Source organism: Charadrius vociferus, unplaced genomic scaffold, assembly GCF_000708025.1.
Source record: "Charadrius vociferus isolate BGI_N301 unplaced genomic scaffold, ASM70802v2 scaffold198, whole genome shotgun sequence".
Classification (NCBI taxonomy): domain Eukaryota; kingdom Metazoa; phylum Chordata; class Aves; order Charadriiformes; family Charadriidae; genus Charadrius; species Charadrius vociferus.
The window spans coordinates 2,103,410-2,113,600 of NW_009649951.1; the positions used below are offsets into that span (position 1 = coordinate 2,103,410).

Below are 10,191 nucleotides of genomic sequence, written 5' to 3' on the forward strand. Positions count from 1 at the left end.
TCGGGAAAACTTCCAAAAAAAATGTTTTGTTTTTTTTTTTTTTTTTTTTTTTTTCTGATTTCCTGGTAACAAAGTCATGCAGCTGGAACTGTAGCAGCATCTTGATGGTTTACGAAGTAAAAAAACCAAGAGTGCCTGAACAGCGTCGGACTAAGGACATTCGCACCTATTTTCTGCCCTCCTTCTTGGATAGTTTAAATGATCCTCCCCTCCCTCAGCTTCGGAGTTTATTAGCAGCTGGGGATGTGGGCTCCCCCCATTATATCACTCTTACACAAGGACAAAGGAGAATGTAAACAGTAACATGACTGATCTGAGAAATGTACTCTGTGAGGCACATGCATTAAAAACACTTACAAATGTTTACCATTTACATGTACCATTGCTTCAGTCCTTTAAACTCCCAAAACATTTCTCCAGGTCGACTATGCCTCATCCAGTAAGTGCTGAAATACCTAACGTCAAGTTTGCATTTCATTTATGCTGCACAAAAACAGCAGAGATGACGCGGGGATTAGGAATTCTGCAGATGAGGCACATTGCTGTAGATATTTTATGTTTTAGAAAAAACGCCAATGCGATTTTTAATTTTTTTTTTTTTTAATTAGCTATTGTAAGAGTAAGTAAAACATCTATCAGAAGAAGGGATTTATATTATCTGGGCTCTGTTGCAGCAAACAAGTACTGCAGCTTTCATTCACTGATTGTCAAAAACTTTCCAATGTGCCCACTGCAATGCGGATGCCAACCAACGAATCAAAGGCATTCAGCAACTAGACAAAGAGGGTCTGATGCCAACCTCGGTGCCACTGGCAACCATTATTGGCATCAAGCACATTGTCTGCCTTTTTTTTTTCCCCTTTCCTGGCACTCGACAAACAAAATGGCGGTTCTTGTAGCAACGGGAACACAGCATAAGCGCTGCACTGAATCAAATACCATCAAATGATTTTATGGACTGAGATGCGTTTCATACCCAATGATAGACACTCTCTGATGCCTGACAGAAAAAAGAAAGAAAGAAGAAAAAAAAAAAAAAGGCAGTTTTGTCAATAGAAACAACGTTCGTGCCGTTTTCAACATTTGGGCTTTTTAAAAACTCAGGGGGGAGGGACAGGACCTGATACACACAACAAGCAGAGCCCTGCAGAAGTGTGTTATGATTAAGAACTATTCTGATGTTAAACATTGATCACAGTGTATACTTCCCATTTTCTTCCACCATTTCAGTCAAAGGAGCAGCATTGCAACCTATGCCAAGCCCTTTTTTCTTTTTTTTTTTCTTTTTGGGTTGGTTTGTTTTCTTTGATGATACTGCAATGACAGCTATAGCTTTCCTAAATTGCTCCAACAAATTCTGAGGCAGATGAGCGAAAAGTAGAATGAGATGAAATTGGTCCATGACAGAACTTCATAGTTCAGTCCTTATTTCTTCTTTCAAGACAGGCATGGAAGTAGAAGCTCTTTTTTATTAAGAACTGAAAAGATTATTGACACTTCTAGATCTGGAAATTGTCAATATATTGTAACATTACTCTGCACTGCAATGCGGATGCCAACCAACAAATCACAGGCATCCTAGGCTAAACAAAGAAGGTCTGATGCCAATCCTGGTGCCACTGGCAACCATCACTGGCACTCGAACTACCCTTCCTCCTCTTTTTTCCCCTAATCTTTTTTAAAGCAACAAAAAACCAAACTACTTGGCCCCTTTATTCATTTTATCTGCTAATTCCTTCTTCATATTTCGTTAAGGGATTTAATTGTTTCTACGTCTCTCTGCTTAGTTTTAACATGATACTATTAGGCGGGTTTATATATTTAAAAAGAAAAATGAAAAGCAGAACAGCATGTGCTTAATGCAGCATTTTGGTTGACTTCACGCTTATCTTTTGCGAAGTGTGGTGCTCTTGATTAAGAGCACTACAAAGTGCCACAAATAACCTTCTTTCAATGAGGATAGAGAATCAAAGTTTGACAAAATGGAAAAAAAACCACAAAGATAACTTAATATGACTTCTTCAAGAAGACAGCCAACAGATGTTAATGGAAGGTTTACTGTGAAGCAGCAAGACAGACACAAAATATGTGCAGTTTACAACAAACAAAAGGGTCTACTAAGGGTGACTTGGTACGCAGAAATTCGACAGCTTCATCTTCCAGTATATTCTCAAAGTAGTATCGTGTAACTTTGAAAGTTATAATATTACAGCATACTTATCTCACTCATTTATGATTAGACAAGTGTTTTAAATAAACTCACATTCTCACAATCCATTTAAATCAATAAAATCAGCTATGCCATGCAATTCCTTCTCCCACTTCAAGTTGCTCAAGCTTCCAACAACTTAAACGTCGACAGTGTGTAAGAGTACTCTGACCCCAGCGTCTTCGGCTCAAGAGCTACTTAAACTGTTTTGCCTCCCTTTGTAGTTTTGACTTTTAGAGACAGGTAAATCCATTAGAATTAATCAGTAAGCTATGTCTTGCAATATATGCATTCCAAATATCATTTGAATTTCTCTTCACAGAGGAGTTTAAAGGTACAAATTATTTGTAATTAAACTATTTTGTTTAATGCTATCAAAGAAATCTTTCTCCCTATGCTACTGGGGATCAGATTTACCAGACTCTGCAGCTACGTGAAGTCGCTGCAAAACATCTAAGTGTTTTCTGCTGCTGTGGAAAGACAAATACAAAAAATACAAGCAGGGAAAAAAACCAAACCAAAACAAAACAATGAACCGTATTTTTTCACAATGAATAATTGAAAAAATTGAACCCTATTTATAGGTTCACATAAACATAGTGCTCCACTTGTGTGAGTAAATGCTAAAAGACAAATTCACCGAAAACAAAAAGGTTGTGGTGTGTATCTGTTCTTTTAAAGAATGAGTGCACACCCAACGAAGACACGTGCAGTTTTACTTTTTTGTTGCGAACAAAATCCATTCCGTTTGTTTTTCCCGTTAAATCCCACAGTTATGTACTGGGCATCAGATAACAACAGCCTGCCATCTGCCCTTCTGCAGGCCATTCCTGCCCACTACCAGGCCAAGTTGTAAAATGGCCCACCATCTGCGGCCAGTCAAACTTTCCCTAGTTGAGATCTGCGGCTAAAAAAGAAATGCTTTATTACTGCTGATCAGTCAGCAATACAAAGATGTCTAGAGGATGGTATAATCACCAGAGAGAACCAAAATCACCCCTCACAGACAAAAAGCATTTCAGAAGGCTTAGTATTGGAGAAAAAAAAAAAAAAGCCTTTATCTCCTTACAGCCATTTACAATTTCGAGAAACCTGCCTACGAGTACTGCTATCTGAATATGCGATGTGACTAGCAGTTTTTTCCCTCATACATGATTATCAGAAGCCCTGTTTTCATTTTCATTCTGTAAAACTAAGTTTAAGAAGCTTTTCCATAGTGTTGCTGCAATTTTCCACATTTCAATTATCTGCAAAATAAAATTAAGTATGCGAGTGTAATTATGAAAATATACTTTTCATGGAAAATTCTCTCAAAATGTTACAACCTGGATCTTTGTTTTAAATCTCAGATAGGTAAGATGAGCTAGCGGTGTAAAATGTTAATAAAACGTTAAGTACTGTATGCTGTAATTCTGACTACATACGGTATTTACAAAGCAGTATTTCTGTGCTAAAGTTTTTTCATATTTTATTTTATAGAGTGAGAAAGTCTGCAATTGCTCTTCAAAGTGATAGTAAGTTCATCGGTTTAAGGATGAATTCTTGATTATTTGTAGCTACAAAGACAATAATGAATATTTGTAGTATTTATTGTGATTGTGCAATTGCCCATACCTGCATCTGTTACTAGCAGTACTGAGGGAACTAAAATAAAACCCAACTTGAAAAACAAGAAGAATGTTTTCTGAAGTCACGGCTGGAAAAACTACACAATATATTGCCACTTTTTGACACAAAAGAAGAAAAAAAAAAAGGCAACTTCAGCGGAACTAAAGTACTACTTTGGTATGTCCCGCTCTCTCTTGAAAGAGAACAAGGCAGGTGTGTCAAACATACATGTCATTTACACAGGTCTGTAGGAATGTGTGTGTATGTAAGTATATATGTATACATGCTGATTTACATATGGATATGTACCCACATTACGTCTATAGACCACAGAACACCACAGAACAATGTTTCACTGGAAGCCTGCCCATAGGGGAAACGGGGCTACTTGGAATCAGAGTTTGACATACTAACATAGAAAGACGACAATCTGCTTCCTACCTTGCTCCTGCACGTAGTATGCCAAAAACAAATCAAGCTCCTTGACTGATACTGTTATGTGATGTGGCTGGACACAAAGTGCTGGATTTGTGCAATGTGGGGATTTCATGAGCCGCTCTCCATCCGTACTTTCCAAGGGGATGCCTTTGAACAGGATCACCATGACTAGATCCAGACGCCAGACCTTGTCAGCCTGTCGCAGGCAGTCGATTCTCCTAATCTTACCCTTCTGGTCAGGATTGGACAATACACAGCATGGGTGCTTCTTCCCAGTCACCGTGAGCACAAAATCCTCCCGGAACTCTTGGCGAATATCTTTGCGCAGCTTGGCCAGGAGCCTGGATGCCCACTTCTGTTTAATTTCAGGCTTTTCGCTAAGTAGCTCATCCTTGACTGCTCTTTCCTCGTCCTTCGACATTCGTTTCTCGTGTTTTTTAAAGTACTTGCGTTTTCGAGCCTGAAGGTTGAACCAAGTATAGGCAATTGCACGGACATGTGGAAGAAGTGCCTCAATGAACGGGTGAAATTCATCCTGTGGAAAGAAGCGGAGGGAAAAAAAAGAAGAGAAGAAGAAAACTCAAAGTCAGTAAGTCCTCATAATCAAAGCAGTATCAAGAAAGGTTTCTGAAAATCTTAAAGCTAAATCCAAGATGAAGAGAATAAACACTTAAAATCTACGCAAATTTCTGCATAACACCTTTTTATGCAATTACTACCGCTATCAGGCAGCAGACAAAACGTTCACAGAGAATTGTCTTTTCCCCGTATTTCACTCTTTGAAACAACCATGTGAAGATTTTATTTTGTATGCCTCCCTTCACTTCATTCCCGCAGAGATAACATCATTTAAAAGAGATGCTATCAAGATGTTTTGTTTCTAACATTTAAATATCTGAGTGAATGGCTAACATCAAGAAAAGTACCATTGCACAAAGAGGACACTATGCGGTTTTAAAAAATCTGAGCAGAAACGTTCAGAACGCTGAGGCGAATGCCACAGTTCATTTCTCTTCTCTGTGGCACAGAAACACAAAGCATATACATGCTCAGTGTAATGCCACACAGTTCCCGCTTTTGGAGCATGCTCTCAGCAAGAGACTGCTGGTGGCACAAAGAGCATGCGCCATTAAACTTGATCCATTTTCTTATCAAACGTCCAACATTCCAGCACTGTTTCAGTACCATTCCAGTGGTGGTAACTAGAGAAACCAGTATACAGTAAGGGAAAGCGGGCAAAAGACACAGCGTGTCGTATACAAATCCTGAACAGAAGCTTCTGTACTTTCAGCTCTTCGGGCTTCCCTCCCACCACCCCCAAACCCTGTAAAATAAAAGTTTATGAAGTTGAGAACAAAAATTACATTTATGTTCTTCCGTCAGCTCCACTGTGGGTTTTGAAGCCCCACAGAGTCAGTTAATTTGTTAACTGATCACATGAGTGTGGCAATTATTCTAAACCCCTTAAAAATCAATCTGAGGTGTACAATGAAAAATGGCAACTTGGCACAAACTTTGCATTCTTTGTGTTTCTGCATGCTGTGGCAGAGTGACATTACGAGTGCACTGCTGGTCAAATGCTGCTTTTGTGAAATCCATGCAATTTATTTACAGTTCCAAAATATCCCTCTCTGTCATCTGGCTTCACCTGCAAGTTCTTATCTTCTGCCTAGCAGCGATATGGATTGCATTAAGGAGGTAATGCTTAGTTGTCGTCTACAAGTACATCCTATAGCAATTAAATTAATTCGTTTTGTCTGCGTAAAGTACCGTCCTACACATCCATGTTAATATCTAAATAGGCCTTTCCCAAAAACTAATGCTTCTTTTCTGTGAGTAAATCCGCTGTTTAAAACAGCACGATCCGCTTATCAAACATTACTGTATTTTGGTTTGGAAGGGAAACCTTAGGGGAGGTATCTTTCTTCCTGTGTGCAGGCATATCTAGTTTTAAATACCGTGCAGATTGCTCATCATACTGAGGGGCACGGTGCAATCAAACTAAAACTGAACCTCTTTTATACAATTATACTCAAGAACACAATTAAAAAACTAATATTTTACCTACGCTGCTAGACAAGGAATGAGTGATGTTTAATCAATAGGCTGATTAACTCCATTAGGTAAAAATGATGAAAGTATAACTAATGGTCTCAATTATACAGAGTTCAGACTGCCACTGTAGAAGCTTCAGGCCAAGAATTTAGTATTTAAATCTTCAAATTTCAAACAAACTTCAAAATTTCCTGAATGGTAAAAAAACCCACTAGATCTAGTTACCTCTCTTCCCTAACCATCCTCAAATCAAACAATAGAAAAGTTGCAAGCAGTTCACCTACGACCATATTACCTTCGCAGAAAAAAAAAAAAAAAAGGAGAAAAAAATAAGAAAAAAAAGAAGAGAGAGACAATATAGAAAGATAATTCAGGACATAAATGATTGCATTACAGTATGATGCTTGACAAAGAGCCACAAAGGCAATAATTAAACTGATTAGTAGTTTCCAGCAGAGATTTGAACAATTCCGATACTATACTAGCACATAAAACTAGGCCATGGAAAGAGTTAAACCACAATCTGTTCTTTGTGTGGGAAGGCAATACTGCTCTGAGTAACCACAGCCCATGATAAGACTTCCCTATCTTCATACGCTTTCTGATGCCATGTTTTTTTTCCCCTCAATTATAACTACTAAAGAAAGTTTATTTTTTTTCTACAGAAGTCATCTTAATCAAAGTATTCAAATAAAATTTTAAAAATACATTAACATAAGCATAAAGACTGTGCAGTGTTAAATCCTTACAATTCATTTTAGACTGAATAAAACAGATTTACTACAGATTTTGAAAATTCTAACAGCTGGGGCTAAAGGTGGGGCAAAGGCAGGGGGCTGAAGAGCTTTGGGAGAAATGAATTTTTGCCCCAATACAATGATTTCCCCTACACCTACAGAGATTTCATCATTTATAACTTAAAATGGCAACAAAACTTATGTGGAAAAATTCTACACTACCAGAATACTACACACCTAGTTTTCATTTTTAAGAAGAACATCAAAAACTGTTTTGGAATGGCTGTGCCTTTAGGTAATACACATAGCATTACCAATAATTACCTATAGCATTTTACATCTGTGAAAATTTTATAGAGAAAAATTCCACTTCTTAAATTCCAATTTGTAGTGGCTGAATGTTTCCTTTTCAACGAGTGAAAGAAAAAAGAAAAAAAAAAAAACAACAAAACACCCAACCCTTTTAAAAACTGTATTAACTGTATTCAAGCTTTTCTTTCATAATATCATCAAGACGCAAAGATACAAATATATGTGAAAGTGTGTGAAGGAGAAACACAGCAAAGAACATCCTGTTCCAAAGCAATATTATCAGGTATCTTTGAAAGATTCATTGTGCATCTGGAGTCCTTTCAAATGAAACATTACTTGACAAGAAGTAGTGCCCATAAAAATGATCCTAAATGGAGACTTGCAATTAATCACACACGTTCTCCACTAAACCTCCTAAAAAGCCATCTACAGAATTTGATTTTTTACCCCTTAATATTCATACAGGCAATACTGAAATATATTTTTTTATGTGGCACTTACCCATGTGCCACAGTTGCTCTTGCAATAAAGTGATTTATGGAGGTAAGATTTTCAAATGTCGTGTCAAATGGCTCAGGTGAACCATTGTGCACTGGCAATTTAAATTAAAATGGAAGTTACTATGTATTATCTATGTAGCTTGTAAATAAAGGAAAAAATAGCCGTCATCTAATGATGATAGATAGGCCAGGTTTTCTTTTTGGAAAAGGTAAAGGGGAAATGCAACGTCCTTCTCCTACCTTCCAGTTTTGTAAACTTTGTATCAATTCAATCAAGTTTGAACTGAGGACGATACAATAAATATACCAGGCAGAAGCCTAGAAATTTTATACAGAACACTTCATGTACTCTGCATGGATTTTCTCCGTGCCTAATGAAACAACATATTCTCAGTGGACAAGAAAATGACAACACATTCTGAGTTTCCTGGACCACCATAACATAAAAATAAACCACGGCAAAAATACGAGAAGAGACCAAGCGTTTAAAGGCATGCAGTAACTGCATCCTATCGTGCCTCAGCAAGAGAGATAAATGCAGCTTATGCTCATTCCAAAACAGGGGGGGGAAAGGCATGTGGGAAGGAGAGGAAAGCACTCCCAAAAAATTAAATCACACTTGGTACGTCTTCATTCTTCCTTGGAGTTATTTTACACCCACCAAACTTTTACTGAAAGCATCAATGGTAAAATTCGAATTGCCAAGGTTTGTCTTCAAGCTGTACTTTGGATTTTAAGACTTGTTTCTAAAAGGAGCTTCAGCCCCGTCTCAGCACAAACTGAACTACTGCTTTCACAAGGAGCTCGGTCCAAACAGGTGTTCTGTGTCTAGAACTTTTACCAAAATATTTTCTCCTGAGCATACACTACCACAGTCAATGTGCATCTTAAGAGCTCTGGAGACAGGGAACACAATAGAGAGAACAGTTTTGGCCGTACTACTTTAACTCAGTCCCAACTCAAAATAAGATTAATCAAGCTTTTGCTTTAAATAAACAAATAACAGAAAGTATAAATTCTCATTGTCAGTGTAATATTAATTTTTAATTTATGGAGAGGAAAGACGATTTTTAAAATGCCTTCATCCTTCCAATCAGGTAGAGAAAGGTTCCCAATTAAAAGCAATTTGCTGCAACTGTGTTCCATGTATGTTCCACTAAATGGGAACTGTCTCTGCATAGCACATGATACAGCGTGAAGTATTATGGAGAAGTTATCAGCGCACGAAAGTCAGGAATTGCTTTCTTGTATTTGCGGCTGTAGAAGTACAATGTTGTGTTTTTGTATACACCTGTGTGCAGTATTTTAATACAGATTTGTAAAGAATGAGGAAGTCTATTACATCTGTGAGTCCAACAAGCAAACGTGGAAAAAAATGTCATTACAGCAGCAAACAACAAAATTAACTACCCGCTGCAATAGAGGTGGTGGTAAAAATTTGCATGTTTCCAATGTAAAAAAAGCTTTCTTAAGTTGTACTCTCAGGTTTATACTCTGGTGCAGAGGTCTTATTGCCTGTCAATAATTTCACAGGATGGACAGCCCACACAGAATTAATTTTTACTAATTGCAGATTCCACCATAAGTAATTATTTCTATGCATGTACCTGTAAGCGTGTGCGTAGCTAGTACACAAAACGCTTACTACATGCATTCATTTCTCTTCTGAAGGACTATCTCAACAGTACTCTTTTCCAGCTTTGCTCCACTGCAGCTCACGTTTACTTGCTGAAAATATCCATATCTAAGTCAATCACGCTTAGATGCCAAACAAAATATAAACAATAAAAAATGTGTCAGCCAAAAAGCTACAGGACTGTATCCAATCACTGAATAAGCCTTATCATTGTTTCCATCTTCATTCACAATTTATGAATACTTCAGTCCTTTTGAATTACAATGCTTTCTAATTGTGGAATAACTTAAATCATATTTATTTATTCACCGTGCAACTGTTAAGTGCATCGTCGGCCGCTGAATACCAGCATTGCAAGAGACGCTACTTTCGCACATTTTCTGCTTCTTTAGCTGTTTGTTGCACCAATGTGGAAGCAAGCAGTTATCGCTTAATCAGTTTACATCACATCCTCCTAAGACAGACTTTCACAAAAGCTTCTGAAAACTATCCCCTGGCTTTACAGACCGCCTTCACCCTCCGGAACGGGCTCCGGTGACCGGGCGCTGGCTCCCCATCCCCCTCCGCCGGGCAAGGACGCTCCCCGGGGGGGGGCACTCGGGGAACTTCCCAAGCCCGCTCCCCGAAACCCCTCAAATCTCAACAACGGCGGTTTTGCCGCGGAGGGGACAGCCCCCTCCATACCCCCCACCCGCC

General features: G+C 38.2%; 1 protein-coding gene across 4 annotated transcripts in view; it reads right to left on the reverse strand.

Moving 5' to 3' along the window:
• The window catches only part of NFIB (nuclear factor I/B), a 173,613-nt gene that overhangs the window by 162,334 nt on the left and 1,088 nt on the right, over nt 1–10,191 (reverse strand). For all 4 annotated transcript variants that reach the window (XM_009891493.1, XM_009891491.1, XM_009891494.1 and 1 more), the window contains exon 2: nt 4,259–4,790. In XM_009891493.1, coding sequence (XP_009889795.1) covers nt 4,259–4,790 — 532 coding nt within the window. The remainder of the gene's footprint in view (nt 1–4,258; nt 4,791–10,191) is intronic.